Here is an 18,834-nt window from a genome sequence, read left to right as displayed (position 1 = left end):
GAAGCCAAGGCAAGAGCAAGGGTTGAAAGACAACATAGAAGAATTCCATCTCCCCTATTTGTTCCATTCTCAATGGTTGGTCAAGTTGAGATGAACTACGGGAATCTATATATGGACTTCAAGGTCAATCAACCCATGCAAGGAAACTCGACGGAATTTGTTTTTTATGGATTCAAGCAAAGAATGAGAAGTATGGCTTGGCTAGGGAAGCAGTAGTAGTGGCAGAGGTCGAGCTTTGAGATGAGAAGAGGGCTGAGTCGTCTAGCTTTTATTCCAAAATCACGTATCACCGATCAGCCTATTCGAGAGGAGCTGCTTGCCTTGCCCACTTCAAAAAGGAAGACTCCATCCATCTAACCCATATCCATTGGAACCAGAAGCGAGTGGTAAAGTCACCCTTTGGCTAGAAAAACGATTTGTATGCGTGGCGCAACACACACCTCTGCAAAAGAAAAGAAAGAACGGAAAGAAGCAGGCCCACAAGACGACAAGTGGATTGAATATCCTTGCTTTCGTCACCGGTGCTATTGAATCCGCATTTAGAAGAAAGAGCTCCGGGACTGAATTGCTTTGAGTGGGGCTTGCCCATTAATTAGATCACCTGAGTAAGCCAAGAAAGATGAAAGCGATGGATGTATGTGACAAAGAGACCTTATGAACATGAAACCAGCCTGTTCCCTAAATATTTTAGGAAGGGAAGAAGATAGAAAAAAGTTCGGTAATCTTCTCCCTTTGGTAGGCATTTACCCAAGGCACTGATATTATGAGTCTCTCGATTATACGTGAAATAGGGAGTTCAAGGTCTTATTCGTCTTTCTTGGCCTATGTGAATATGAGCCAATTCCGGAAAGTGAATAATTCACTATTGAAAGTGCAAGTCGACGTTCCTGATATGAAAGTGAAAGTGGAGTGAAATCTGGATATGAAGGTTCAAGTCCAGTTCCAATCTGGATATAAAAGTGATGTTCAATCGTCGAAAGTGATCTCTCTTTTGTTGTTCTCTTTTAGTCCGCTTTTCTTTTTTCTTTCTTTGGAGTCGGGTTCTTAAGACAGGACTGGAAATCGGGTTTTCTGAATCTCTCTCTTCCGGAGAAGTAAGTTTGTTCGAGATCGAAAGAGTGCCCTCAAGAGACTAGACTGATAGTAACTGTAGTGCGCCTTCAGTTGAGGAGAACTGTTCACAAGCAGTGGTTATGAGCTCTTTCTTGTGGAGGTTCAGAATAGGTAATTCCTTCACTTCAGTTGCACTAGTGGATTGAATAACCTTTTCTTTAGTTCTAACAAAGTGCGTGTGTTGTTGGTTAATAAAAACACGAGTTTCGATAGGCTGGAGGAAAGATACTATAAGTAGGACAAAGAAAGACCCTATAAGAGACCGGAACTCAATACGATTCAACCAATCAAAATTGCTTTGCTAAAGATACCCGTTCCGCTGTTCCTTTACCGGCAACAACTATTGAATAACAACCTTCGCTTTGCTTTCACATCGGATCTCGGCATTAGCAAATCTAATAATAGAGTAGATCCCAGGGCGTACCTAATGGTTTCATTGATTTGAATGGATTGATCCGTTGTACCGTTGTAGGAATCCTCATCCCATGTACGAATCCCGTGGAGGAAGTGGGAAAACAAATCCAATTATTTGATTTTTATAGGAGCAGTGCCGGTATTGAGGGTTTCTCTATCTCTTCACTCATGAAGTCAATACAAGTGAGGATTGATTTCAGTTATTCATATAAGAAATAAGAGGAATAAATAATCTCAGGGAAAACAGGCTTTCTCGCTCTCGGCACATCTTCGCTAGGGATTCTTCTCTACCTTCTTGCGTTGAGATGCCATCAACTCTTTCCTGGGGAATCAGGTCAATACAATACTCTTGGAAAAGCAAGCTATAGCAGATCCTTGAGTATTCTCTTTACAATGGGGTTGCCGTGTTCTCTTTACAATGGGGGTGATCCTGGTTTCCAAAAGCTGCTGGTTGGTTGTATCTTTTTCTATTGGCAATCCCCAATCCGTTGCTTGTTCATTACGAACAAAAGAAGCCGATACCAGTTCTGGTGTTTATCCAGCGGAGGCTCGTATCTCTTCCATGTGAGACCAGCGACCTCAGATCATCCCGGACTTATGTGCTGGAATATCTTCGTTATGAGTTGAAGCAGCCTCAGCTACTATTCCTCCTAAGGAGTCGCCTTTTTCAATTCCCTCCCTTTTGCAATCCAATGTTGATGTAAGGAAGCTGCTTTATAGTATTGGCAAAAAAACCATTACATGCAGGTCCAGATCTCCTTGCGTTCGTTGGTGGTTGACTACCGGGAAAGGGCAGAATAGCAACAGTGAGGAAGCATACCACCCAAAGCAAGACGTGAAAACCTTCTTCGTATCCAAAAGCCCCTTTTAGTCTGTCTGGCCTTAGTATTTATGATACATAATCGCATCTTCTCCCCCTTTCTCGTATCTCCACGGAAGTAAGTACTGGTATGATCGGAACTAGTATTTAGATATATGTGACCCTCTAGCGGTTTGACTCCGTTGATGGTATACGGAACTTCCTTCCTGTGAAAGGTCGAGTTCGTAAATCAAGCTTGTAGAAAAAGCGAGTACCGGTATTTGATGGTGATGGTGAGGATGACTAACCTCGCTCTTGCAACCATGAATATTTGTAGATACTACGGGCATATACCTTCTTCCGAAGGGTCCCCGTCCTATCTTTTCCGCCTTCCACTCTGGAATTGACTATTGGTGGGTTGTAACGTGAACCTATGGATCTCAATGAACAGCTTCGATACCACAAAAGGATGGGCAAGAAAGACAGCAGGTGTTGAGCCAAAGCCCTAGTTCATACACAATCATAATGTTGGTCAACCATCCGAACCGGGATTCCTGTTATTCATCCGAAGGAACAAGAAAAGAAGAAGTATGGGATAAATGGTTTTTGAGTTGGGCATGATGAAAGCGGGTACAATGGCATTACTTAGAAGCTATTATGTCCTGTCTTGGCTTTAGCAATAAGCTTGTGCGACTGATGACTCCCTCCATCCCTGGCATCGCCAAGACTAATGGATAAGGTTTTGTCGCATCTTAATCGAACCGCATGCGGAGCTCAGCTCCTAAGAAAATAATAAGAAATATCTAGTTTTGTTTCATAAGTGGCGAGCCAAGGAATAAGAATACCGCCCCTGATCTGTATTTCAAAAGCGGATTCAGCGCTGCAAGAAATAGAATTATGCATAGATTGACTTGTAAAGAAAGATGAACCGAACAGTGCTAAGCAAAGAAAAACTCTCTTATTTCTATGCTCAATTCAATCTCTACTCATCGAGCTGCTCAGTTCTCGCTATGTAATTTCTTGGTTTTTAGTGCATTCACTCAATTCTCTGTGAAGTCCATGGACATGTTGTGGTTCATTGCAGAGAACAGCCATCACATGGATCAAGCTATAAGGAATCACCCACGAGCGAGGGCAAGTCTCAATTACGGTAGGAATGGAATACACCAATCATAACTCTGGTCTGGTCCCTAGTTCTCTAAGTAGTTAGTGAAACTTCCAGCTGGACTGACTGGATTTAGAGCTTAATGCTCCTATCTTTGAACTAGAACCTTAGCGCTTATTTCATGAAGATAGCTACTTTAATTGATACAAGAATGCCTACTTTGGACCAATAGGATCTACTCCTACTTGAATGCCAATCCAATCTCTTTCCCAATAAGAATTCCTAATCCCTAAATACAAGCAAGGCATGATTGTTAGTCAGGATAACCAGCTTACGTACCGCATTAAGAAGTACCGACTATGCTTTTTTCCATACTTTTCTTGCAGTACTTCAGTAAAGCTACCCCATTTTAATAAGATAGGGATTCGAGATATCAGCATTTTCACAGGTCCTTGTCAAGCTGCAGCAGAATCAGATTCGAGTATAGCATCATTCAGTTGGAGTTCTGAAATAATCTGGATCCCCTTTGCTATTTTAGCAATCTCTGCTGCTCAGTTTCATCCCTTTCTGAGGTAGAAAACCCATCCATATATGTACGAGTGAGAGATGTCTTCCGTCCCGGAGAACCGTCTTCTCTCCCTCCTTAGGAAAAGGAGATCTAGGTAGAGGAGGTAGAAAATAATACCATCTATTCTATTAACTAGTCATCAAAAATCAACCTATATAGAGGTCAAGTTTGATAGGGTGAAGTGGACTATTAGATCCCCGGCTTATCATTAGAAAGAAAGCTTAGCCGCCGACGTCAATGTGTTAAGCACATAGGATATATTCGGCGAAAGTCAATAAGAAGTAGAGTGAATTCTGAAATTCCAGCATTTAGGCCCGGATAGAACGGGTCCTCAAGCTTAGAATCATTTGGCCTAACCTTTAAGAAAAGTCAGCATCTTTTCATCCGGGTCGTACTAAAAGAAGGTAGACCGAACACACGGCACCTGTCCCAATGACTGGTACACTGACGGTGGCTTATTGGTTCCTTCCTCCCTTCCATCCTCAAGTCTTACTTTCCTTGATGCCTTAGTTTACTTGATGCCCGATTCATTCCTCCCTATATTAAATCTCTCGTGCCATATTCTTTTTTATGTTTGACATTACTTCCCTGCGCGTTCTGCTCGACGACGATATCACTGATAATCAGAAGCGAGAGGTTGTGCTCTCGAAACTTGACCTCCTCGATTCGATGGATGGGAGAAAAAAAGGTTACGAGCGGCAGAGCACGCACAAGTCTATCAACGTCAACTCAGCCGCGCTTTGGACCGATCCTACGAATAAGAGGCATTAACAAAGCATTTATGAGACACCATACTTTTAATAGGCAAGGGCCGTCCACCGACCCTTCTACTATCGGTTTTGAGTATTGGCTACTACTATACTAGCTACTCACCTATCGGTCTAATGAGCATACTTGGAGAAAGGAGAACTTCCCGCCTATAATGTTGGGTTGGCAACCTACCCATTCGTTGAAGTACTTCCTTCATACGGCCCAAAGAAAGGCGGCTAAGCCGTCTTAGTTCGTGAACAATGACCCAGGTGCATAAACAGGTGCATAAAAAGGAAATCAAGTTTGGGAAATGGTACCTGGCTAGTATTTATGCCGAAATCTAGTGACATTATTGACTATTACTATAGTCAAGAAGTAAAGAGTAAATGCTTTGGCCATTGGCAACGCTTACCTAACTTCTCACTTAAATGTTTACTCGCGTTACTGGTATTCAATAAAAGAAGGAAACCATGGTACCTACCTCCCTCCCTTACTTGGTAATCTAAGAACCCTTCAGGGGGGGAGCAAGAGATCTTCCATACCAACATTTTGTGCGCCACCCCTGCTTCCTCCTCCACTTGAGCTTGTGCAGCAAATCTACTTTATGCTTAGGCCAGGTCCTGCAAGTAAAGAGAAGTAAATATTGGAAACATGGGTATCTAGTTTATTTTATTCAACCGCTGAGTAATTGAAATTCCTTGCTTCTTCAAGCAGGAGATCCCGAGTACCGGGTGTCGTCAGACACCCATTCTATTACCTTTGTGCCAAGAGCACGTTAAGCTGCCTGGGCTGTTCCGCTACCGGCGTGTAAAGAAGCTCCGCCTAACGGCTAAACCACTGAATTTCTCTCCTTAAAGGAATCTACTTCCCTGACTGTCAACTACTCACTTCTTCACCGGTATCACACCCGCGCCAGACTGAACAGCAGAGTTAGAACCCAACCAAATACGATTCTTGTACTATCTTACCGAAATTCGGATCCATTTGGCTCCAAAGGAGCAAGCGCGGGAGTTCTAATAGGACTTTGAGACTAGAAAAATCCTTCGGGCTGCTGAGAACAGAGAGAAGTAGTTGCAGAGAGTTTTGATAGGGTTAGGCAGATGCCCATTATTCGTAAACAAGAAGAAATCCAGATTAGTTTGATGGAGCTGTGGCTTAGCACAAGCATTGTGTCAATGTGGTTCCTCTCGACTAAACACTTAAACAATTGGATCCGGTAGGGTTCAATAGAGGTATGGTATCGGCAACCTTTTAGGGAGCGAGATTCTTTGGAATAAGATAGCTGCCCAGAGCTTGCGACATACCTACCCCCTGGGCGTAGATAGAATTAGGTAAGATAAAAATCGATTGGAAAGTCCTAAATTAGACCAATTCAATTCCGTCTGCTAGAATAAGAAAAAAGTGCTTCCGAATTTCTCTCATCCTTTATAATGAGAATTTATCGTTGTTCAGTAATAACTTAATCTTGCAATAAAACACTCTTGCTTGGAAGGTATGGTAAAGGTAAACTGTTTCTATTTTTTGATATAAAAAAGAGAGTGCTAAAGGAGTCATTCAGAAGTGAGTGAAGGGGCAAAGCTCATTTCTTTCATTCAGGAATGGACACTGGACCAGAATGAAATGTGGGAATATCGGGATTGGCAGATTTTTTATATTGAAATAAAAAAACTCAACACGACTAGTGAATTCAAATTAGAGTCACTTGCGGATTTCTTCAAATTGTTGTAGTGTAGTATTGTGGTTTTTCAGTAAGGACCCCGACCTATAAATATTCACAGCCCGGCTCATACAGGCGGACAATATTCACCCAGTGCCCCGTTGCGACCGCAATGTTGTTCTTGAAGGACCTTACCTTAGAGCAAAAAAAAGGGAATATAAGTTAGGAAGACTACTGACATAGGGCAGCGGGTGAGCTCAACCTCGAACCAAACAAGCAACAGATTGAGCAACTAGCGCGAAAGCCGTTGCGCGTTAGCGCATCCGTTTTCTTGCTCCATCGTTATTAGTTTCTATTCTCTCCCTACACGAACCTCGGTCCAATCAATTTGTTTGGAATTGGCGTTAGGACCGGTTAGAACTCCCATTTCCCGATCGGAGGTTTGAGCTGCTATGGCAAGCTTTTTTCCGAATAGTGGGTATGGGGAACCCACCGTACCAACACGATTGGCTGGTGTTGCTGATACCAGACCCGTTATAACCCCGATTGGAAGGGCAGGCCAGTCTGAGGCTCTAGGGATGCGAGGCCATTGAAAGTGAGTATCCCATATTCTATGACGGAGATAGAGCGTTGGTTGCAGTTTTCACCCCACCTTAACGACCGAGCGAGGGATGAAATCTTTCGACGACTAGGGAGGCGTCACCCGAGGCCGATTCCAGTGGATCACTATAGAATCTTCTAGAAGCTGGTTCTCCGGGCACTATGGTAGGACGTGGATCGATCATGACGAGAATGGACTTCTCCGTCATGTAATGGTTTAGAAGAGTCACGGTCCTGTTCCCCGCCAGGCTTTTTCCCTTCTCGACTAGACGAAGGAGATATTCATTCCATTCAGGCAGGTGAGGAAGGGCAGCGTCGGCTTGACCCTGTCTTCTCTCTTGGTCAGGTTAGAGGCTTAGTTTCTCATTCAGTGGTGAGGTGTTCATAGAAAGCAAGGCCTCGCCCAACGAGTGACGGATTTGGTTTGGATGGGGTCTCGCTTGGACGCTGGGGAGATCCATAGATCTGGATAGAGTCTTTCTCGCTCATTAAAGAAGAGTACGCGCGCTACGGCTTATGCAGTGGATCTTCGGGCAACCAACCCGACACATCCAATTCCGATCAACAACTTGGAGGTATGGCTGAGTGGCTTAAGGCATTGGTTTGCTAAATCGACATACAAGAAGATTGTATCATGGGTTCGAATCCCATTTCCTCTGGCACGGAAGTAGAACTGGCGGGCGAGATTACGTGAGAGAAAGAACCTCAGATTGATGGAGTCCGCAGTCGGACAGAATAGCTGCTTAGTGACTAGGAGCGGAGCGCCCCTTTCTTGTTCTTGGTGGCGTCTATAGCGAAGAAGACCTTCCCGAACGAGGGCCGTCTAGTCCCTGGCCGGCTCTTGGTTCTTGAGCAAGCTCCTCCACTTCAGGTAGGATGCTCATAGATGAAGAAAAGAGACTTTAGGCAAGTGGTTCTGGTAGCTCAGCTGGTTAGAGCAAAACAAGCAACGGATTGAGCAACTAGCGCGAAAGCCGTTGTGCGTTAGCGCATCCGTTTTCTTGCTGGACTGCAAATCCTTTTTTTCTTGTTTCAGTGGGAAGAACAAGGGGAATTGCCCTTGAAATCCTTCAGTGGTTCGAATCCACATCTGAGCGTCTTTTTTTGGTATGCCGCTCCGCGAGCAAGGAGCGCTGCGAGGAGAGCGAGAGAACGAAGTGGGCTTTGGTGATGTCGGAATTTGCACCTATTTGTATCTATTTAGTGATCAGTCCGCTAGTTTCTCTGATTCCACTCGGTGTTCCTTTTCCATTTGCTTCCAATAGTTCGACCTATCCAGAAAAATTGTCGGCCTACGAATGTGGTTCCGATCCCTCCGGTGATGCCAGAAGTCGTTTCGATATACGATTTTATCCGGTTCCTATTTTATTTATTATCCCTGATCCGGAAGTCACCTTTTCTTTTCCTTGGGCAGTACCTCCTAACAAGATTGATCTATTTGGATCTTGGTTCATGATGGCCTTTTTATTGATTTTGACGATTGGACTCTCTATGAATGGAAAAGGGGTGCTTCGGATCGGGAGTAACCACTTTTGAAAGGGCAAAGGGGGGAAGGACATAGGAAAGAGGGATGCCTACAAAAAATCAATTGATTCGTCATGGTAGAGAAGAAAAACAGCGCACGGACCGTACTCGAGCTTCGGATCAATGTCCCCAGAAGCAAGGAGTATGCCTGCGTGTTTCGACGAGAACACCGAAAAAACCTAATTCAGCTCTACATAAGATAGCAAAAGTACGGTTGAGCAATCGACATGATATATTTGCTCACGTTCCAGGCGAAGGTCATAATTCGCAGGAACATTCTATAGTCTTAGTCAGAGGAGGTAGAGTGAAAGATTCGCCAGCTGTGAAATCCCATCGTATTCGAGGAGCCAAGGATTTGCTGGGAATTCCGGATCATAGAAAGGGAAGATCTAAATATGGTGCAGAAAGATCTAAATCGAAATGAATGGAAGATGCCTCTGGAACTTTTTGGTTCTTTTTGGGGGCAATATGGAAGCACCTAGCTCCCTTTCCCTTATTACGTTACCATTTCTCTGCGCTATTCTTCGCTTAGATGGGCTTGACTTACTTAACTTACCGCTTTCCCGAAACTAGCTAAAAAAGGGTCAGGTATACCCGCCTGATGAGATAGGGTTTTTTCTAAAGCGGGAGCTGCTGTCGGTATGGGCAATTTCTTAAGTTCTTTGATTGATTCCGTCCCCGAGTGCTACCAAAGTTCCTCTAATTCCTCAGCCAGATATTTCCCTTGCCAGACTTTCCCGATAGCGGAATCGATAGATGTTACCACAGAGCGGTACCTAGCAACCTTCATTCCTGCTTTTCCGTCTTGCCTTTGCTACTTGAGAGAATGCCTTTGACCGAGCAGCTCTTCCACTCATTTTATTAGCAATCAAACCTCTTCCCTTCAACTCGTACGAAAGGCTATGTCCCAGTAAGCATTTCCTCTATTTCCTTTTTTCCCACCTCTGACCTTCCGCTATGACATGACCAGTCCACTAATAAGTCAGGTATCTCTGAAAAGTAAGACCGTCCTCTTCCCTTCGTCAATAGAAGAACTCCAACCATGCTTTCTTGAAATAGCAGTTATTGTCTTCCTGGTCAGCTTTCGATGAGTGACTCTTGGTTGCGGGGCCAGGGGGACCTACTATCTACTTAACCGCTAGGCAAAGAGGGAGGAGCCAGGAAGCAGGCGTTTAGTGAGGAAGAGACAAAAAAGCATTTTGTAGATAAAGATGAGTGCTTTCGATCGGCTTGTTGCACTAAAGCTGCGAGGTTCTTTGATCGAATCAGCTCTTTGCGTTTACTTTCATCCCATCCCACTCTCTTTCTTCTTTCGTTTTAACAAAAAAAGAAGGAATTTTTAAATCCTTCTTATCCTTCTATACAATCCAATCATGCAGTCTAGCTCTACTTTACAACGATATACCTAGCTTTTAGTTTTGTTGAACTGCGCTTATCTTAGGAAATGAGGATAACCTAACGGAGCCCAAACTCATTTGAAATAGGTTTTCTAGCCTTTGGCTTAAATAAAAGATCCAGCTAACTTGTGAGATAGAGCTGTCTTCCTGGCTAGAACAGGATGGTACCTTATGACTTCAACTGGAAATGGCTTGCATGGATCCAAAAAAAACTCAAACCAACTATTCAACAATTAATGGGACCTAGAATGAAACTACCATTGTCTTTCTATACTCATCTACATCAACCACCGGCTACAGAGGGAGCTAGCCTGGAAAGAAAAGGAAATGAATAGAGGGTATAAGTATTTCACTGGTAAAATCCCTTCATTAAAGACACACTCAAAAATAGTTTGTTTCAAAGAAAAGGAAATACCACTGAAGAAGATCTTACTTTATTGGCATTAACTGAAAGCCCAGACACTCTGTTAAAATGAGTCATGATACTAGTAAGCTCTTGGATAGAATTCAGATCACCACCACTGAAAAAAAGATCATCTGCAAAGCACAGATGGTTGAGTCTGAGCCTCAACCAGCCTTTGTGAAAAAACTAGATTGCAGCTGATTTTTATGCTTCAAAGCCCTATATTAGAGTTACGACCGTCCACCAATAGAATAGAGACAGCGAAAGAAAGGGACAATATATTGGAATCTAAAGCCAGGGAGCTTCTAAATAGCTGGGGAATTAGCCTGGATGATGATGAAGACATCTCCCGGGCAGCAGATCTTATTTTATATGGGAAAAGGCGCGATCAAGTCAACTATGCGATCCGGGCCTTAAACCGTGTAACCTCCAAAACCTGGAAGGACTTCCTGGATGAATTAAGAAAGTTGAGTGGGCCGTTTAGTTTATATAGATGCAATAGAATATATAAAAAGTTTGATCTATTCTGTTGAAATAGAATACCCTAAAAAAGTTTTCTAAACGTGGGCCACCATTTGTATTCCGACGAAATGCTATCACCCAGAAAACAGAGATTGAAAGGATAGTAGAGGAGCTGTTGCAAAATGTTGTAATCAGGCCCAGTACAAGCCCCAAAGCAGCTCTGGTGTTGAAGAAAGATGGAACCTGGAGAATGTGTTTCGACTATCGAAAACTAAATGCAGCAACTATGTTTTCCAAATACCCCATTCCTATCATAGAAGACCAGCACTTTTGGATGAGGTGTGAACTAAGATAGATTTGAGGGCTGGTTATCACCAAATAAGAATGAAAGGAAGAGGATATCTACAAAATAGCCTGATGGACCGGCTTTTTGAATTCAAGGTGATGCCCCGGCAACCTTTCAACAACTCATGAATAGTGTTTTTAAAGAGATATGTTGGAAAGGGGTATTGGTCTTTTTCGATGACATTCTAGTGTACAGTTCTACCATGGTGGAGCATCTCAAGTTGCTAGAGGAAGTGTTCCGGCAGAACAAACTTTTTGTGGGTGAGCGAAATTTCATAAAGGAAATACATTATTTATGAAATTGGGGTATCTACTGATACAAACAAGGTAGAGGGCATGACAGCTTGGCCAGAACCAGCCAATGTCAGAGAACTCCGAGGGTTGCAGGGGTTATTACAGGAGGTTTGTACCAGGGTATGGAGCTATCAGCAGGCCTTTAACTGAGTTGTTAAAGAAAGGTGTGGAGAAGAAGCCAGAAAAGCATTTCTCAAGCTCAAAAGTGCTAAGATATGGTGATGCCTTTGAACGTTGATTGGGAGAGCGGCTCGAAAGAGTTGGGACAGACTAGAAGCTTTGAAGTTTATGTTCTTTAAAAAGATAATAGCAATCTTGACTTACATCCGGTCAAGATCCCCGTGAAGGAATGCTGATTGAACATCGAGCTGATAAAGAGGGAGTACCATACCCAAGATACCCCATTAAAGGAATGGTATGCTTGTTTGGTTTCTTTGGTCCGAGAACACACACCACAAACTCCCGCAGTCGATGAGGAAACGTTAGTCAAACTACATTTCAGTAATCCGTCTGGCCTTAACCTCTACGCACGGAGATCTTACGTATAGACCCATGATTAGGTAACTACTTCTTCTTTTATTCGAAGTATCCAATGGAAAGTGGGCCTCTATCTATTGGTCATGGATACCTGGGCGCTAGAAAGGTTACCGAACCAGGGTTAAGTGAGGCTGTTCAAACTTCACGGCCTTCACTATCAGATGTATATGAGTAAAATCAGACATCAGTATCACGACCTAGTGTTATCCAGATCTTTCGTTGATCCAGGCGATTTTGGGAAGGACTCAGCATTCTCCCACAAAAGGCCAGGCCTTGAGTTTCTAGCCGACTCATATAAGTCAGGGTGTCAATTTTTTTAGGTGACGTATCTTTCTCTCTGATGTTCTCCGTGGTCTCAAAGGATGATCAGTCGGATAGCGACATTGGTAAATAAAAAGAAGAAGTTTACACGCCGGGTGCATACTTCAGTGCCACTAATTAGCGACTTGTTTTTGCCCTTTACCGACACCATGTAGACCGGAGGATTACACAGAATCCCATTGGCGAGTTTCAGACAGCTAGATTATTCAAGAAACTTGGAATACCAACTCCAATGCTTGGCTTGCTGAATCAGCATATGGATTACTTCATTGAATTTCTCGGCCCGAGCTCTTGTGATTGGTCCACTTGGCAGGTGGAGTGGATCCTTAGCAGGTTCATGTGTTCCTTGTTTACGTATCTCTTCTGTTGGATCACGTAGCCCCTCCATTGGATTACGTTGCTCTGCCCTTGGATTACTTGAGTCATTTCTGGGTTTACTTGGCTGCTCCGCAACATGTTGTTTACTTGATCCTTCGCTTTGTTTACATGGGAGCCCAATACTTATTGGTTGGGAAAATTACCTTCCAAGGAAAATGATCCTCCCACTGGACCGAAAACCCATATATTCCCATGGGAATGGGTGGTGCTGAACAAGCAGGCAGGCCCAACGTTGTTTATCTTTACTGCAATCCTGGTTAGGTAAAAGGAATTCCGCAGTAGCGGGTACGTAATTAGTTACAACCAACGGAAAGACTTATTGAAATAATAGGGAATTTCCTCATCCAGTCTACTCCTAGGACTACATCATATGCTCCCAAATCCATGGCCAACAAATCAAACTTCAATCGATATCCTTGCATCTCCCACTATACACCAGAACACATCCCATACAATCGGCCCGAAGAGCATCAATGAGCAGGCCTACTAAATAGGCATAGAGATACATTAGCCGAGTTTGCTTACAACAACTGCTATCACTCTAGCATCGGAATGGCACCTTTCGAAGCACTCTACGGGAACCTTTGTCGTACCCCGATTTGTTGGGGTTGGCACGTACCGACCGACGGGGCCACAGAAGATGAAGGAGAGTACCGAGAAGATTCCACTTATTCTAGATTAAAAGCAGTTCAGGACCAGGTACGCCGACCACGATATTTGGAGTTTGCAGTAGGTGATCATGCTTGACTTCGGCTTGAACCTACAAAGGGTGTGATGCGTTTTTGAGTGAAGGATTAGGTATAGCTGACCGATACATCGGACCTTTCTTGGCCCATATCCCCCTAGCCCTTACTCCCTTGTTTCCGTGGTTGGTCTCTACCTTTTTCTGTCTCTTAGCTAGTTTGTCTTCCTCTTCTTTTTGAGGGTAACGTAGTAAAAATCCTTTATTTCAGGGGATTTCCCTTTTCTTTCCAAATGAATTTATGCTTAGTCTAAAATTGGTAAATACAAAATAATATATATATATATATTATTATTTGAAATATGTACCAGTTTCCTGAAACTAACAAATAGAGTTATAGCTTTGATTGACTTACTAGCTTACGGGAACGCTTTGAATCTCAACTTACTTTGAACGAGTGCTTCCCACATAGATTGCTGGAAAGAGGAGTGAGCCGGGGCAGAACTTGAAGCACGGGAGAAGGAAAAAGAAGTATACAAGGGGTGCGTAGTTGGTATATGTACGGTATAGACCTTTCTTTGTGAATAGCTAGTTCAGTTACAAGGGTGTATACAAAGGTCTGCTTATAGGTTGAAAAAGCCTGTAGAGATAGCCTAGATAGCCAAGAAGATAAACGTATTTCATAGAGCTAGCTAATAAAGCTTTTGTTAACTTCAAATAGGCTATTGAATGCAACGACAAATAAAGAAGAAGAAAGTGCCAGAGCTAAGAGCTAATATATTCCCAGTCTATGCATGGATAAAGGAATGATAAGAGCTATGAGCAGTTTATTAAACTACACTACGGCTAATATATATAAGGACAAATCAACTAGAAAAAACCATTGCCAAAGAAACCATTTGTTTAAGCTTATTCGTTCGCGCTAGGCTAAAAAACTTGATAGAAGAACTAGAGGCCGCCAAGGTCTTCAACCATTAGCAGGTAGGATCCTTTGCTTACTACTTGAAGCAGAAACCTACAAGAGGAATTCTTTCTATTCCAAAATCCATCGTCTTTCCGGTCCGCTTCATTCATTCCCTTACTAATAAATCCAATTCATCGCTAATGGCGAAACCAGCCTGTATGTACACCGCACAACTAACCGTTGCTTGGTAGGTTCGATCAGCTCTTCTCACCTTTCCGTCAACATCTACTAAGGCTTCAGCTTAAGTGGGTTCAGCCGCCCCAAATCTGACTCGATCCAAGGTTATATATATCATAAAGGGCTTCGACAAGGGATTTGATTCGTTCTTTGAGCAAAAAGATAAGGTCGGAATACCGGAGTTCTTTCTTTGCTTCCAAGAACATAGATTCCTTCTTCAACCCAGGTCATGACCGAGGGCGGGTATCTCACTCGCATATCTAGAGCCCAGCATCTCTCCTGAATGACACCTTCTGCAGACTCTACTGGTGGTATTTCCCGAGGCGAGGGTAAACATGTGCATTCATATCGGTCAGGAAACGACAATGACTCTTCTTCTTTCCGGGAAGCTATGGGCACCTCAAAATTCTTATACGACATTAGTGGAAGCGAACATTCGTAGCATTCATTGTCACCGATCATTGACAAAAGAAGAAAAAGAAGCCGTACGACAACTTAAGGAATCTTTAGATTTGGCGGCTATAGACTCAAAGGGCACAGACAGGCTGCTGGTACTTTTTTTAGCTAACTAAAGTCCAACTTCCTTTGCCGAAAGAGGATGAAACGGATCAGCCGATTCAACTTAGCATTACCCGACTCGTAACTTCAAGCACAACCATACATCTCAATCCAAAATCTCCGATCGTCTGTGATCCAAACCTAAACTCTCCTCCGGTTTTGGATATATAGACAGTGCCTGCTCTCAAACCAACCAAGACAGCAGCAAGTTCCTATCGAGAACAAGACGACAGATCAATATGACCAATTTCTATAATATCTCGGGTGAATACGTGAAAAAGTGTTGCTTAGCTCAGTGAAATGGAATAAGGAAGAGAAAGTGTAGTGTGATAAGGGAAGATGCAAGTCAATTTTGAGGTTTTCAAGCAAGGGCTGAGATAGATATACAAACCAGAAGAATTCATATCAGAACCCTTTCCCGCTTCCCGTTTTTACCCATCGGACTCGACTCACATTTTGATCTCCTGCGCTTGCTTTCACAGTCCCCCTACGAGAAGCCCGGAAACAATGAAGGAGTTCATTCAGCACCGAGCCGAGCAAGCGTAGATTCAATATGTTGATTGTACCGAACGAAGTATTTGCCTTATCACGAAAGCCACATTCGTTTCGTTTGAGGAAGTCACACGTCCTGTCCCCTATAAATAAGGAGATTCATTTTTTTCAGAAATCCCCTCTTCTTCCTCCTCAAGCCCCTATCACAAGACCAAGCGGATCTCATCCTGCAGAAGACTCAGAGCGGATCTATCTAATGGCATGGTTGGCTGTCAGATGTGATCTATTCTCGTGCCACATCGCTTTCTTTCTTCTCCCTCCATTTTCTTCACTACTACCGCTTCTACACATAAATCAAAGAAGCATTGTGGAATAGTGGCATTTCATTAATGGCTAAAATGTTCTTAGTGAAAGGGTTGCCGCAAAACCGACAAACTCAGAGCGGTCTCTGAAAGTGAATAGGAGCATAGCGGCATCATCCAAGCCAAACACGTCTCCTCAGTCAAGGGTCTTCTCGCGCAAATAAGATCAAAAACATAACAACTGATTTCGCTTAATGCATGTCACCCGCCCGCTCTCAATACAGCAAGTGACTCTCTCTCACAAGACAGAGAAAGATTACCGATTCATCCAATCCAATTTGATCAGAAGTGAGTTCATTGTTGTTGTATAGCGAAACCTTTCCTTGACAAAACCATTCTCAGCTAATAGAAGCCGAGCTATCTATCCAGATCAGGGTTGAATGAAGCGAATGGAAAAGCCAAAGAAAACATAAATCCATTGCGATTAGAAACCAATGACTCTACAGCCAGGGCTCGATGGCGATGTAAGATAGAAAGAATGGGGAGTTAGGGCTTCGGTTTCCTCTGTAGCCAGTTTCAATTCCAAATCATTTGCCGACATGCAGACTCACTTCTCTTTAATGGGATGACTTTTATTATCCAAGTTGTCTATTTACGTGGGTGAATCAAGTACAACAAGTCAGGTCAGAGCTTGTGGTAGAAGATTGGGCTCTGCTACGCAGATCCACTCAACTAGGAAAGAAGTACGCATTGCTGACTGACTGTTTGAACGAGCCTAGTTACTAGTAGCTAATCAAGTCAGAGTAGGATGGCCGAGAAGCTTCTTGCCGGTGCCCCCAAAAGCAAAGCACAGACTCTACTCACCCATGCGTTTTCCACCTACGGAGGGAGAAATCATCGAAATATCCTCATCCCCTGAAAGGGAACCCGAAAACAGGACGAGAGTGGATAGGGTGACTAAGGAGGCCGTAAAAATTAGTAGTGCATTTTTGAAAGATAAGATTACAAAAAGGCGAGAGCAGCATAATTGTTAGTTAGGGGTAAGAGGGGACGGGCCCGTATAGGAAGTCAATCCTTCTTTTTCCGATATGCCGCTCCGCAAGCAAGGAGTGCCACGCACGAGCGGAGCGAAAACTAAGCAAGGGGAATTCCGTCATTCCATGGAAAGCATGCGAGATCCTTTGATTGTTTATAGAATCAAAATAACTATATAGTCTTTCTTGTTCCACTTGCAAGGCAAGGAAAATAAAATGTCAGTTTCGTTATTACAACCTTATTTTTTTATGCAAAGACAAAAAGCTACGCGCAAATTCTCATTGGATCTCGGTTGTTCTTAACAGTGATGGCTTTTCATTTAAGTCTTCAGGTAGCACCACCAGATCTTCAACAAGGTGGAAATTCTCGTATTTCGTATGTACATGTTCCTGCGGCTCGGATGAGTATAGTTATTTATATCGCGATAGCTATAAACAGTTCCTTGTTCCCATTAACAAAACATCCCCTTTTTCTTCGCTCTTCCGGAACCGGTACAGAAATTGGTGCTTTTTCTACTTTGTTTACGTTAGTGACTGGGGGGTTTCAGGGAAGGCCTATGTGGGGTACCTTTCGGGTGTGGGATGCTCGTTTAACTTCTGTATTCATCTTGTTCCTTATTTACCTGGGTGCACTGCGTTTTCAAAAGCTTCCTGTCGAACCGGCTCCTATTTCAATCCGTGCTGGACCGATCGATATACCAATAATAAAGTCTCCAGTCAACTGGTGGAATACATCGCATCAACCTGGGAGCATTAGCCGATCTGGTACATCAATACATGTTCCTATGCCCATTCCAATCTTGTCTAACTTTGCTAACTTCCCCTTCTCTACCCGTATCTTGTGCGTTCTGGAAACACGTTTTCCTATTCCATCTTTTCCCGAATCTCCCTTAACGGAAGATATAGAAGCTCGAGAAGGAATACCACTAAAAACCTAGTTCGCTCTCAAATAAAAACCTAGTTCACTCGCTAAAGCATCCATGGATGAATGGTGAAAGCGCCCACCAACCTAGAAAGGCAAAATGGGTCAAAAGTAGGTTCAATTCCTGCCGGATGCACTGCCTCTTAAAGACAGAAACAGAGGAGGGAAAGAAGGTAGTATAGGGAACTTGCTTTTGGATTCTTATCGAAAGTGAAAACCTCTAACACTTCTGTTAGTGTTTTATGAGAAAATCTTTTATAGACACAACAAGTGTGAAAATCCTTAGTCACTAGGCAAGAAAGCTCGATGGGAACAAAAAGGATTCAACTAGGTCAGAATCAAAAAAATGTACAATTTCAAAGGAAAGAAGGAATGGCAAGTTTCCCTCCATTGAACATCAATCAATCTAGAAATAGGTAAAGGAAGGCGTATCACAGGGGTATTTTTGTTTTTTCTATTCACTTCCGTGGGGTTCTAAATTGAAAACATGAACACAAACGAAATCGTATTGAAATTACATAAAAAAGAAAAGGGAGGAGTAGCTCTTGGTTTAAAGAAAAGGGAGGAGATGGATCGAATTCAGTGTTTTTCCTTTCTTTGATGATCTTCAACACATCTATTTGAATTCCCTGCGAGTGAAGGATTTCTCGTATGGAGAAAAACCTCTTGAGCGCTATCTGATCTTATTTTTGTATTTCAAATATGGGACCTGCCATTTTAATGGGACATCCCGGCAACAAGCCTACTCATGCATGTGGCCAAGTACTCGATCAATCCTCGGAGCGAAGGGATGAACGAATTCTCGAGGTCTCGTTCATTGAGGTCAGCATCACATGAAACCTTTAGCACTTCCGTTCGATATTGGATGGAGTATGGATGGAAGGTCAGCCTAGCTAGTCTTGTCAATCGGCCCTGACTCGTCTTCTCCTTGGTACCTACCGCTATTGAACTTCGGTACCTATATTCCTGAAACAAGACAGACCTTCATGAAGACCTTTTATTTTGGAATAAGATCGGACATTTTCACATTGAGGTG

The 18,834-nt window shown here is 43.2% G+C and overlaps 1 protein-coding gene and 1 pseudogene across 1 annotated transcript; both read left to right on the top strand.

The window, feature by feature from the left end:
* Positions 1-8,560: 8,560 nt before the first annotated feature.
* On the top strand, positions 8,561-8,954 carry LOC123099802 (ribosomal protein S12, mitochondrial-like). Its single transcript, XM_044521888.1, has one exon. The coding sequence runs from the start codon at positions 8,577-8,579 to the stop codon at positions 8,952-8,954; it is 378 nt and encodes a 125-aa protein (XP_044377823.1). The 5' UTR covers positions 8,561-8,576.
* A 6,998-nt stretch (positions 8,955-15,952) lies between these two features.
* On the top strand, positions 15,953-17,814 carry LOC123099801 (putative cytochrome c biosynthesis ccmC-like mitochondrial protein; annotated as a pseudogene).
* The last annotated feature ends 1,020 nt before the right edge of the window (positions 17,815-18,834 follow it).

The sequence above is a fragment of the Triticum aestivum genome, chromosome 4D (assembly GCF_018294505.1).
Source record: "Triticum aestivum cultivar Chinese Spring chromosome 4D, IWGSC CS RefSeq v2.1, whole genome shotgun sequence".
NCBI lineage: Eukaryota > Viridiplantae > Streptophyta > Magnoliopsida > Poales > Poaceae > Triticum > Triticum aestivum.
This window is presented reverse-complemented; position numbering and strand designations above follow the sequence as displayed.